Source organism: Pelodiscus sinensis, unplaced genomic scaffold (genome assembly GCF_049634645.1).
Source record: "Pelodiscus sinensis isolate JC-2024 unplaced genomic scaffold, ASM4963464v1 ctg36, whole genome shotgun sequence".
In the NCBI taxonomy this organism is placed as follows: domain Eukaryota; kingdom Metazoa; phylum Chordata; order Testudines; family Trionychidae; genus Pelodiscus; species Pelodiscus sinensis.
Window position 1 is genome coordinate 3,176,017 of NW_027465931.1, and position 13,186 is coordinate 3,189,202.

Consider the following 13,186-nt stretch of genomic DNA (forward strand, 5'->3'; position numbering starts at 1 on the left):
GGACCCCCTTCCCCCAACCGCCGAGAGGCACGAGCGAAGTGAGTCGCGTGGAGTTGCAAACGACTTTGGAAACTGAGGGGGCGGACGTAAGCCCCTCCCTGGGGGTGGATCCCCTACAATTAGTTTTAAACCTGCTACCCATTAACTTCTTTTGGTGTCCTCTAATTCTTCTATTATGGGAACTAATAAATAACTTTTCTTTATCGGCCCTCTCCACACCACTCACGATTTTATATACCTCTATCATATCCCCCCTCAGTCTCCTCTTTTCTAAACTGAAAAGTCCCAGTCGCTTTAACCTCTCCTCATATGAGACCTGTTCCAAACCCCTAATCATTTTAGTTGCCCTTTTCTGAACCCTTTCCAAGGCTAAAATATCTTTTTTGAGGTGAGGAGACCACATCTGTACACAGTATTCAAGATGTGGGCGTACCATAGTTTTATACAGGGGCAGTAAGATATTCTGGGTCTTATTTTCTATCCCTTTCCTAATAATTCCTAGCATCCTATTTGCCTTTTTGACCGCCGCTGCACACTGTGTGGAAGTTTTCAGAAAACTGTCCAAGGTAACTCCAAGATCTTTCCTGATTTGTCGTAGCCAAATTAGCCCCCATCACACTGTACGTATAGTTGGGGTTATTTTTCCCGATGTGCATTACTTTACACTTATCCACATTAAATTTCATTTGCCATTTTGTTGCCCAATCACTCAGTTTGGTGAGATCTTCTTGGAGTCCCTCACAGTCTGCTTCTGTCTTGACTATCCTAAACAGTTTGGTATCATCCGCAAACTTTACCACTTCACTGCTTACCCCTTTCTCCAGATCATTTATGAATAAGTTGAATAGGATTGGTCCCAGGACTGACCCTTGGGGGACACCACTAGTTACCCCTCTCCATTCTGAACATTTACCATTTATTCCTACTCTTTGTTTCCTGTCTTTTAACCAGTTCTCAGTCCATGAAAGGACCTTCCCTCTTATCCCATGGCCATGTAATTTACACAAGAGCCTTTGGTGAGGGACCTTGTCAAAGGCTTTCTGAAAATCTAAGTATACTATATACTTGACACACACTTGAACAAGTGCCATGTACTGGACAGACTGACGGGTGAACATGTTGTGCTGATGCTCCCACAAGCTACAAATGACTGTTTTGACCGGGCAAATATTCTGCACAATTGGAAAATAAACAGGGATGTTTCAGTATGTCACTTATCATCTTCCTCTTTCTGTAAGGTCCAACCTTGAATGATAAACCTGAAGCAAAAGCAGCCACCATCCCCAAGGTGTCAGGACTAGAGCGCAACCGGGAACTGAGCACTGACGTGCCCTTCATGCTGCCTATCCCCAGCCCCCAGCCAGCTGCTGGCATTGTGACTGCCACATCTTCTGCACCCACATCAAGTGCCAATGCAAGTCCCCTGTTGAAGAAGGAGCCAGTGATCTCAGCACCAGCACCACCCCAGCTGCAGCCTCAACCGCAGTCTCAGCCTCAGCTAATACCTGAGCTTCAGACTCAGCCTCAGAGTCATATCCCTCCTTCTCTCAACTACCAAGTGCATCATCAGGTGGCCCACAACGGACTCAATATCAGGTAGGGGAAAGAGGTGCCTGCATAGCTCAAACCCTACTTCCAAGGTACCAGTAATTGAAAAGATATTAAAATCTCAGTAGAATAGGCTGTAGACTCTCATTTCCTGAGTAAGGTGCTCTACTTGTGAACAGGGTTCCCTCTAAGCTGTGGGACAGCCCATATTCCCAGGTGACTAATCAGCCCTGCCCAGTCAGAGGCTCAGGGCTCCATGCACAGAGCTGGCTGACTGGGTGGGGCTGATTAATCACCTGTGAAGTTGTGCTGCCCCTCAGCTTAGAGGGAACACTGCTTGTGAGAGGCATTGTATCCCTCTAGGCCAGGGATCGACAACCTTTTCAAACCAAAGAGCCAAACTACATCAAAATTCAGAACAAGTGGTCAACAAAGAGCTGTATAAGAATGCCCATTTGCATGACTGAAAATATACAACTTAATATTACTAATAATTGACATGATGATTAATAATAGCCTCAATGAAACCTTGTACTAACAGATTGTATTTAATGGGACTTCTGCTGCTGCATCTTGGGTGTGTCTAGACTACAGGGTTTTTTCGAAAAAAGTGGCCTTTTTTTGAAAAAACTTCCCCTGCATCTAGACTGCTGCTGTGTTCTTTCGAAAGTAAATCGAAAGAACGCAACAGTTTTTTCAACTGCGGAAAACCTCGTTTTATGAGGAAGAATGCCTTTTTTCAAAAGTGCTCTTTTGAAAAAAGGCGCTATGTAATGCAAACTGTGCTTTTTCGAAAGAGAGCATCCAGACTGCCTAGGTGCTCTCTTTCGAAAAAGCGGCTTGCTTTTTTGAAAGTACTGGTTGTAGTCTAGACGCTCTCTTTCGAAAGAGGCTTGCAGTCTAGATGTAGCCCTATTCACACAGTTCTTTGAAGTTTACATCATAACTGGTCAAATCCAGCTTCATGCAACCATTCAGGCTGTCTTCTGTCAATCTTATGTCAAAGGGCTAGGGATGTGGGGGTGCAGGAGACTGGGGATGTGGGGGTATGAGGGTCTGAGGGCAGGCGGTTCAGGTGTATGATGGGCTCAGGGCACAAGGTTGGGGTATGTATGGGGTGCAGGAGTGTTATGGCAAGGGGCTGGGGATGTGAGGGTGCAGGAGTCTGGGGATGTGGGGGTATGAGGGGCTCAGGGTTGGTGTGTGTGGGGTGCAGCAGTATTATGACGCTGTGGCCAGATGGGGGCTGAGCCCCAACTGGAGGCTTGTTGGCCAGGCTTCATTTTTAAACAAAGTAAAACATTATGCCCAACACAAAAGGTTTTAACATTGTCTTTATTTATGGCAGGAGTGGGGAACCTTTTTTGGGTCGGGGCCCACTGTGTTTGGGTGAAGGAGGCAGTTGTGACCTGAGGCACAGGATTGGGGTGCAGTTGTGACATAGGGCAGAGGATTACAGTTCAGGGTTTGGGTAGTGACCTAGGGCAGGAGAGGATTGTGATCTGGGGCAGGGGATTGGGGGTCAGTGTGTGGGAGGGGGTATGGGCTCGGGAGGGGGTATGGGCTCAGGAGGGGGCAGAGGGTTTAGGTTCTTCTTCGAGTGCTTGTTCACATCAATTCCAATCAGGTGTACGCATGTTGCGTGCATGAGCATCGGAAACTTTTCCCTTAGCAGCTCCCGTAGGGTCAGCTGTGGAGACCCCTAGAGTGGCACCGTTATACTAGCGCATATATACCACTGCCAACCCTACTCTCCCTCGGTTCCTTCTTACTGTCTGTGGTGACATTGGAACTACAGCTAGCTCTTGCCTTGGCAAGTGTCTAGTCCTTAGCTCTTCAATTGTCATCTTCACCAATGTAAGCAGAGTCTTGAGACAACAGATAGAGGGCAAGTGCCCAAGAACTCCAGCCCCTCAGGGCACCAGGGCATGCCTAATGCCCCAGGCTTTAAATTGTGCACAATTTGTAAGTTCCCTATGCCCAACAGTGGAGTAGCTGGCAAGAAGGAACCGAGGGAGGGTAGGGTTGGCAGTGGTATATATGCACTGGTATAGTGGCGCCACTCTAGGGGTATCCACAGCTGACCCTACGGGAGCTCCTAGGGGAAAAGTTTCTGACAATCATGCATGCGGAGTACGTACACCTGAATTGGAATGGATGTGAACAACACATCTTGAAGAACACCAGTTACGAGAACAGGTAAACTGTCTTTTTTTGTGGGGTAGGGTATTAGAAGTAGGGGGGCAGATGGCTGTGGGGTAGGGAGGGGCTGGGGTGCTAGAGGCAGGATCTGGGTGGGAGTCTTTCTAGTAAGAGTCCAGGCCAGCAGCTCAGCACATTTCTCAGGAGCCTGCCCCTCCCCAACAGGCTGCATGGTCATGTGCATTGGTGACTAAGAGCCTGAAGGGAGTGGGGATTGGTGTTTTGCATGCTGCCTGTTCTTGAAACAGGCAGCTTTCATTTGCCAGAAACAGCCAATGGGATTGTGCTGGGGGCGGGAGCAGCCATGAGACACCCCTCCCCTCTCTCTCCCTTCTCACAGTTTGTGAAAAACAAATGACCCCACAGCAGCTTTTCTTTCTGTGTGGTGTGTGGGGATGGGGCAAGCAGGGGAGACTTCCTGGGGGCTTCCTGTTGTGTCCGTGATGGGATTGTTTTACCCAGGCCTGCTGTAGTGCCAGCGCAGGCTTCCTGCTGCTGTGGGGAGCAGGGTAGGGTGGGGGTGGGGGTGGGGGGCTGGGTTCGAGCTTCAAAAGAGCCATAGCTGGCTCCCTAGTGAGCCATGTATTTCCAGCTGTGTTGGGTAGCTGCAGGAAGGAGATTGTGACTAGAGCTTTCCTAATGAACAGGGGTTGTTTGGCTGTGGGGCAAAACATCTGGGCTACGTCTAGACTACATGGCTCGGTCGACGGAGCCATGTAAAATAATTTATTCGGCATAGTCTAAGAAGCGGGGATTTAAATAATCCCCGCTTCATTAAAATAAAAATGGCCGCTGCGCTGTGCCGACGATCAGCTGATCTGGCACAGCGCAGCAGTCTAGACGCAGTTCTTTCGGAAAAAAACCCTTTTTCTAAAGAACCTGTAAACCTCTTTTTTTTCCCAGGCATTAGGGCTCTTTCGAAAGGGGTTTTTTTTTTTTTTTGAAAGAACTATGTCTAGATTGTGGGGTTTTTTCGAAAAATCCTTTTTTGAAAAAACAATCAGAATCCATTATGCAAATGAAGCATGAAATTTGTAAATCAGCACTTCATTTGCAATTTTGAAGTCCTTCATTTACATTCCTCTTTCAAAAGAGGAATGTAGTCTAGACGTAGCCCCAGTGGACTCTAGTTGCAAAGCCATAGGGAATCTTTGGATATGGCATGATCACATATGTCCATATAACGGTGGTACAGTTTAATTGGCTCACCAGAAGTAGCTGGGATTAAGGGCTATTGGAAAAAAATAAATTCCACTCCCCATTTGACCTTTTACCAGGGCTCACAGTTCAAACTGGGGATGCATCAGCTAACAATTGCCTCAGAGTACGACTCCATGTAGAGCAAAAAAATATATTGCAAAGTAACCTGTTCACCATAGCTGTATGGCTAGCACAAGGCTCTGTTTTTCACCCAGTAAGTAAGATGCAAAGATTCATGGTCACTGAGTAGAAATAAAATGGGGGTGAGCTTGGGGTCACAGACAACCATCCAGCCAATCTACAGAAATAAATGGGAACCTGGGCAGTCCCTTCATTGGTGCAGAATACACATCACCAAATTGGCCAGTTGAATTACATTAATTCAGTGAATAGCATTTTCACAATTTCATAACTTCTTTGGCTGCATAAAGAACAGGATATGGGACTGTCACTTACTACCAGCTTGTCTAGCACCTAGCACAGTGGGGGCCCTTCCTGCTTGTGGCCTTTAAGTACTACTGCAATACAAATCTCTATGTATAAAAAAAATCCTGCGGGATGACAGTGTGACATCATCATATCACTGTGTCCTGCTGCCCACCTCTGCCCTCAGCTGCACAGCCTTCCCCCTCCCCAGTGGCCCTGCCCCAGGAGCCCTGACCAAATGACCGCTCTGTGAAATGGGGGGGGGGGGTGGCTCTGTCCCTGCATGCCCACTGGAGCAGCATCTGCCTGTCTCTGGGCCTTGCCCTCAGTTTGCCCCGCCCATGCATCTGCCACACAGCTTTGCTCTGTGCATCTCTGGCCTGGCCACAGTGCTTGGGGGCTGCGTTTCAGGTTTCCCCCAGAGCAACTGGCTCCAGCATGTGCTGGTGACCCAGGCCAGGCCACTGGCTCAGGCGCGCTCTCCTGGGCCCACCGCAAGCTGAGCAGGTCTTGACCATGCTGCACACCCGGCCCTTTGGGGATGGTGCAGTTATGTTGCACCCCCAGCCACTTCCCCAGCTCTCAGGAGCAGCTGCTCTGGGCTCTGGGCTCACTATGGAGCAAAGCTGCCCCAACAGGCTTGTGTGGAAAGGCTGGGCTGGGGGTGGGCTGTGGCTCCTGCTGCAGTGGCCGGGGCTGTGCTGCCTGGCCTGGTGGTGCTCCTGGTGGGGAGGGGCATGCAGCTCAATGAATTCATGGGAGGGGGCAGGGTGTGTGTAGGGAGAGAGGAAGGGGGATAGGGTGTATGTGGGGATGGGCAGTGCAGTAAGGGGGGATGGTGGAGGTGAGGGGGATGGGCAGTGTGGGGATGGAAAGGGGGAGGGGTTAGAGAAGGATGGGGCTGTAGGAATGGAGGAAGGAGGTGGGGGTAGGGATAGGTAGTGTCTTGGGGTACGTCTAGACTACAGGCTTTTGTCGACAAAGCTTCTGTCAACAAACTGTCAACAGAAGCTTTGTCAAAAAGAGTGTCCAGACTGCAGGACACTCTGTCGACAAAAGAAGGCACCTGGAAGTGCTTCTGGAAGGTCACAGGGGCAGCCTTAAAGCCCAGGCACTGCTGCTTCAAGGGATCCTCCTGGGCAGCTGTTGCTCTGCTCGTGCTTCTGGCTTGCCTACGTCCTCAAGAGAAAGCAAAGCTGCTGCAGTTTTTGCTCTGGTTGCCCTGCTTCCTCGGACATCACAGCAGTTTATTTTCAGGTTTGGTTTTTGGCTTGTGTATTTGGGTTTTTTTGGCTTTTTTGGCCATGGAGCCTGAGCTGCCCTTGGGCAGGCGATGGCCCCACACCATGCTGCTGGAAGTTCTCCTGCATGCTCAGGAGAGCATCATGATGTTTGCGGCAGAGCTGGATTCAGAGCCCAGCTTTGAGCCCCTCTCTCAGGCTGCAGCCCTGCTGCCCTTGCCCCACAACTTATTCATGGAGAGGCGACTTTGGAGGCTGGACACCAATTCTGACTGGTGGGACTGGCTCATTATGCAGCAGTGGGATGATGACCAGTGGGTCCGAAACGTCCGGATGCGGAAGGCCACCTTCCAGGAGCTCTGTGTCTGGCTCACCCCTGCTCTGCAACACCAGGACACCCGCTTGCGGCCCGCCATCCCCCTGGAGAAGCGCATAGACATTGCCCTGTGGAAGCTCAACAGCTATCACTCTGTGGGACATCAGTTTGGCGTGGGGAGGTCTACTGTCGGGGCTGTCTTGATGGAGGTAAGTCACCCTCGGGGGACAGTCTGGGGTGGGGGGCGGGTGGAGAAGGGGGACGGTCAGGACCGGGCACAGGGAATGGGGGATGGGGTAGGAGTGGTGGAAGCCTGCCTGGCCTTACCCTGTGGGGGTGTGGGGGACACGGAGGGGTTGCCTGAGGGGGGTGGCTCTTGGGGTCCGGGGGAGGGGGAGCACTACTCATCAGCTGATCCAAGCCCTCTAATGTCCTGTTCTGTGTGTTTCTATTTGTCCCTTTCTGCAGGTGGTGACGGCCATCAACTCAGAGCTGCTTCACAGGACTGTTCTCCTGGGAAACCTGGATGCCATTGTGGCTGGATTTGTGGCACTAGGATTCCCCAACTGCAGTGGAGCACTCAACGGGATTCACATCCCCATCCGCACACCGCCCCACCGAGCATCACAGTACATTAACCGAAAAGGCTACTTTTCAATGGTGCTGCAGGCCCTGGTCAACCACTGGGGACAATTCACAGACATTTTTGTCGGGTGGTCAGGCTGGGCACACGATGCCTGCGTATTCCGGAACTCATACTTGTACCGCAGGCTGCAGGCTGGGGCATTCTTCCCAGAGAGGAACTATGCAGCTGGGGATGTGCAGATGCCTACGTGCATCGTGGCTGACGCGGCCTATCCCCTTATGCCCTGGCTCATGAAGCCCTACACCGGCCACCTGGATGCGAGCAGGGAACTCTTTAACTCCCGTCTGAATCGGGCTCGCTACCAGGTGACGTGCGCCTTTGGCCGACTGAAGGGCAGGTTTAGATGCCTGCTCACTCCTCTGGACATGGGGGAACACAACATCCCTGATGTGGTTGCAGCATGCTGGGTGCTGCACAACCTGGTGGAGAGGAAAGGGGAGGCCTTCCTCCCTGCGTGGGGGACACGGGCTGATGTGGAGGGGAGGCACTTTGAGCAGCCCCGGACAGCTGCCAGCCGGCAAGCCCACCAGCTGGGATTGCAAATCCGAGAAGCCCTAATGGAGCAATTCTCCCATGGAGGCCAATGAGTTTCCCCAGGGCCTTCCAAATGTGGGATTGCCCCATGCCCCCGGTGCCTTCCTTCCCAAAACCCCTCCCGGCTCCACAGTCACACTGAGAACAGAGACAGGTGTGGGTGAAAAAAATTGTACAGTTTATTTCACTGTTGGTTTTTTGAAAAACGAAAATAAAATAATCTTTTGTTCAGCAAAAATAAACTCTTTTAAAAAAAAATAAAGTACTTCCCTCAGTGACTCTCACAGGTGGGAAGGGGGAATGTCAACCTGGAAGCGGGGAGGGAGGCTCAGGGCTGAGGGGGCTACCTGGATGAAGAGCCCCTGGCTGTGGAGGCCTTCTCGCACACGGCTGCATGTGCAATGGGGGCAGTAGGGGGCTGGGCAGGAGGTGGGGCTGTACCTGGGTCTGGGATGGCAAGGGCTGAGGGGGGGGGGTGAGGTTGAGGGGGGGCAGGGGCTGGGGGGCAGAGGTTATGGGGGGCAGGGTCTGGGGGGGGGGGCAGGACCAGGCAAAGGACCGGGGAAGGCTATGGCCTCCCACATTACAGTGCAAATATCAGTGCGCTGCTGGGAAAATTCCTGCAGCAAGCGCCTGCGCCACTGGGCCTCTGCCTCCATCCTCCTGTCCATTGAGTCCTGCATCCGTTGCAGGATGGAGATGTGCTGGCGCACCAGGCCTAAATAGGTGCGCCAGTGCCGACAGGTTCCCTGCGGCCGTCTGGGTTGTCGGGCAGGTGGGGCGCCCCCCTCCTGGTCAGCTGGTCCGGCTGTGGAGGACAAGAGGGAAAAGTCGTCAGTCATGCATGCTCACCCTTTCCCTGAGAGGACATGCCCTCCTCCTTCTCAGCAGGCAGTGCCTGTGCTAGGGTCAGAGGCTGCTCATGTGTGTCTCAGTAAGGCATGGTGTGGTCTGGCCTGCACCCACGGCCTCCCTGGAGCCCAGAAGGTGTGCAGGCCACCATCCTGCCCCCCCCCCCCCCACACACACCCCATGGCCGAGCAGCACAGACAAGTGTCAGGCCATGGCTGGGGTTCCCGCAGAGTGCTGAGAGGCCTGCAGCTGTGAGGCAATCCCTGCATTCCCGACCCATGGCTGCACCTGGCATCACTGACTGCAGGAGCAAGTAGTGCCTAGCAGCCGTGTGGGTGCAGGGGTAGGACGGCCCTCCCTGAGGGCGGTCATGGGTGTGCCCCACTTCCCCCCCAGCTGTGATCAGCATGACATGTCACAGCACTGCACCATCCACTTTGCTCCCGCCTGCCCTGCCCTATGTTGTGGGGGACCCTCACAGCACGCACCTGATGTTCCCTCCCCGGTGTCCGAGGTGGTCTGCGAGGCCCCCTAAGCATCAGCACCTGGCTCCTGGGTGCTCCGGGTGCTGTCTTCCTCCTCCTCTTCCTCCTCCTGGCCACCTGGCTGTTGTTGTGGCCACTGCTGACCAGGGGTCTCCAGGCCAGACTCCACTAGCCGCTCGGGAGGCAGGAGTTCCCCTGCCCCCAGGATTTGGTCAATCTCCTCATAATACGCACAGTAGTGCAGTGCTTCAGCAGAGCGGGAGCTGCTCTCAAGGGCTCTAACATACCCCTGCCACAGCTCCTTGACCTTTGCCCTGACCTGCTCCAGTGTGCGGGGGTGGTGGCCTTTTGTAGCCAGGCCTTCTGCCATTCAGGCATAAATGTCCGCATTCCTCCTCCTGCTGGACTGCGTGGCCTGGAGGGACTCCTCCTCAGCCCAGAGCCCCAAGAGGGCTTTTATCTCTAGCCCAGACCAGGAGGGTGGCTGGCATTTTGTGCCCCTGGCTTCCCGGGGTGATATGTCTCTGGAAGGGCCAGGGGGGGCTTGTCCCTGCGACATGGCTCCTACTAGGCTCACCAAAAACAGCAGCGCAGTCAGGGTCCACTCTGGAGCTGGCTCGCTGCCAGAGTGCTGATCCTGGGTGCCTGTGCCTTTTAAAGATGGCTACCGGCAGGAACAATAGAGTGGAAAGCAGTGGCAGGAGTGTCCACCAGGGCTTCTTCCTGGAGGCCTTAACTGTTGACATAACTTCTCCCCTGCGTCCACACTTACCTTTTGTTGACAGAACTCTGTCGACAAAGGCGTTATTCCTTGTAGAATGAGGTTTACAGCCGTTGACAAAACTGCCGAGTTCTGTCGACGTTATGTCGACAGAACTCAGCGGCAGTGTAGGTATAGTTTTGTCGACAAAAGTCCACTTTTGTCAACAAAACCCTGTAGTCTAGACACACCCTACAATTACAATAATACAATATATACTGATGTACCATATTGATTATAAATGGTCTGGTGGCACTTTATAGACTTCTTCAGATCTGAAGAAGTGGGCTGTGCCCACGAAAGCTCATGATCCCATCTACATGTTTTGTTAGTCTGTAAAGTGCTACCAGACCATTGGTTGTTTTTTTCTGTAACAGACTTACTCAGGGTATGTCTACACTGAAAAGTTAGTTCGAACTAACGGACGTTAGTTCTAACTAACTTTCCTAGGCGCTACACTAGCGCTCCGTTAGTTCGAACTTAATTCGAACTAACGGAGCGCTTAGTTCGAACTAGGTAAACCTCATTTTACGAGGACTAATGCCTAGTTCGAACTAGCTAGTTCGAATTAAGGGCTGTGTAGACCCTTAATTCGAACTAGTGGGAGGCTAAGGCTTCCCAGGTTTCCCTGGTGGCCACTCTGGCCAACACCAGAGAAACTCTATGCCCCCCTCCCGGCCCCGGAGCCCTTAAAGGGCCACGGGCTGGCTACTCACTTTGTGCCAGTTGCAAGGCTGCAAGCACCCGTGCCTGCACAGCCTGCACCTTCCACAGGATGAGCCAGCCATCCGAGGGCTCCCAGCCCTCCACTGCTCCCCAGGACCAGCCTGGCGGCTCCCAGGAGCCTGCCCGGGGATGCAAGAGGCAGGCGCCCACCTGGTCAAGTGCGGAGATCGTGGACCTCATCGAGGTTTGGGGGGAAGCCTCCAATGTCCACGATCTCCGCACTAGCCACCGGAACGCGGCCGTCTACGGACGCATGGCTAACAGCCTGGCCGCCAGGGGCCACCAGCGCAGCCGGGAGCAGGTGCGCTGCAAAATAAAGGACTTGCGGCAGTCCTACTCCCGGGCTTGCCTGCCAGGGGCCGACCCGGAGGCCTGCCCCCACTTCCACGCCCTGGACCGCATCCTGGAGCCTCATGCCGTCCCTGCCCCCCGGGACGTGATTGACCCCGGGGCAGAGGGCCCGCTCCTGGACACGGAGGAGGAGGAAGAGGGCTCTGAGAGCCAGGAGCCTGCCGCCAGCCTGCCCAGGACCCGGGACCCCCGAGGCACGCCACAGAGCCACTCGCCTGCATCGTCACAGGCCGGGGAGGCGTCCACCTGTGAGTACCCTTGTGTTCCCCTTATGTGTACGGGGGGCTGGGGCGAGAGGGAGCCCCGGGACCGTGCGCCTGGGCCTTGCCCACCACGGAGCAGCAGCTGGGGATCCTGCAGGGGCCCTGGCCTTGCAGAGGGGAAGCTGGGTTTCACACACCTGGGCCCCTGGGGTAATTGACCGCTGGTCTTCTTGCACCACAGCTGCAGCACCTGGGCCTGCAGGGCGCACCACCCCGCCTGCAGCAGCCGTCCGCGCCCGGGCAAGCAGGACAGCCAGGAACCAGGAGGACTACCAGAGGCGGCACCTCCGGTTCCTGGATCGACAGCTCCGTGTCCAGGACCACTGGGTCCAGGAGGACCTCAGGCTGCGCCGGAGGAGTCTGGAGGCCCTGGAGGAGCAGGGCCATGCTCTGCGAGGCCACCTCCAGAGCCTGCTGGACCGCTTCCCATTTCCTCCTCCCCCTGCTCCCCCTCTTGCTCCCCCTGCTCCCCCTCTTGCTCCCCCTGCTCCCCCTGCTCCCACTCCTGCTTCCGCTCCTGCTTCCTCCACACCCCCCGTCCCTCCTGCCCCACCCTCCACAACCATTCCCCACCAACGCCCCCGGACCCGCAGTGTGGCGAGACGGGAGAGTCAGCCGGACTCCCACCCCTGAGCTTTCCTTTCCCTTCCTCCCTTCCCTCCCCTCCCCTTCCAGCTCCCTCGTCCCAGGTTTCCCCCTCCCTTCTCCCACCTTCATTCCTCCCTCCCCCCACCCCAGTTCTGTGAAATAAACAGACGTTTTTGTTTGAAAAACAGGTGTCTTTATTTTACAGTAGGTAGGGAGGGGAAAGGGGAAGGAGGGGGGGTAGGGTGGAAGAAGGCCCCAGTGGGGCATGCAAGGGAGAGGTCAGTCCTCCTCCTCCTCCACCTGGAAGCTCTCCCGCAGGGCTTCCCGGATCCGGACGGCCCCCCGTTGGGCTTCCCGGACGGCGGCGGTGCGGGGCTGACCGTAGTGTCCAGCCATGCGGTCAGCCTCAGCCATCCAGGCTGGCAGGAAAGCCTCCCCCTTCCGCTCACACAAATTGTGGAGCACACAACATGCTGCCACCACGGGAGGGATGTTGTGCTCGACCAGGTCCAGACGGGTGAAGAGACATCGAAAGCGGGCTTTCAGTCGCCCGAAGGCCCCCTCCACCACGATGCGGGCCCTGGTCAGCCTGGCATTGAAGGCCTGGTGGGAGGGATTGAGGTGCCCCGTGTAGGGCTTCATGAGCCAGGGCTGCAGTGGGTAGGTGGCATCCCCCACCAGGCACACGGGCATGTCCACGTCCCCGACCCTGATGTGGCGGTCGGGGAAGAAGGTCCAGGCCTGCAGCCGCTGGCACACGGAGGAGTTGCGGTACACCCGGGCGTCGTGTGCTTTGCCGAACCAGCCCACATTAATGACCGTGAACTGTCCCCGGTGGTCACACACGGCCTGCAGGATGACGGAGAAGTACCCCTTTCTGTTGACGTACCGGGACGCCTGGTGTTCCGGGGCACGGATGGGGACGTGCGTCCCGTCGATGGCCCCCCCGCAGTTGGGGAAGCCGAGGGCGCCGAATCCCCGGATGACGGCGTCCGGGTCGGCGAGGTGGACCACCCTGCGGAGCAGCACCCGGTTGATGGCCTTGACC

At 54.9% G+C, this 13,186-nt stretch overlaps 1 protein-coding gene across 1 annotated transcript in view; it reads left to right on the plus strand.

The window, feature by feature from the left end:
* The window catches only part of LOC102450345 (autism susceptibility gene 2 protein homolog), a 437,768-nt gene that overhangs the window by 228,237 nt on the left and 196,345 nt on the right, over positions 1-13,186 (plus strand). Inside the window, exon 3 of the mRNA XM_075916845.1 lies at positions 1,239-1,596. Coding sequence (XP_075772960.1) covers positions 1,337-1,596 — 260 coding nt within the window. The 5' untranslated portion in view covers positions 1,239-1,336. The remainder of the gene's footprint in view (positions 1-1,238; positions 1,597-13,186) is intronic.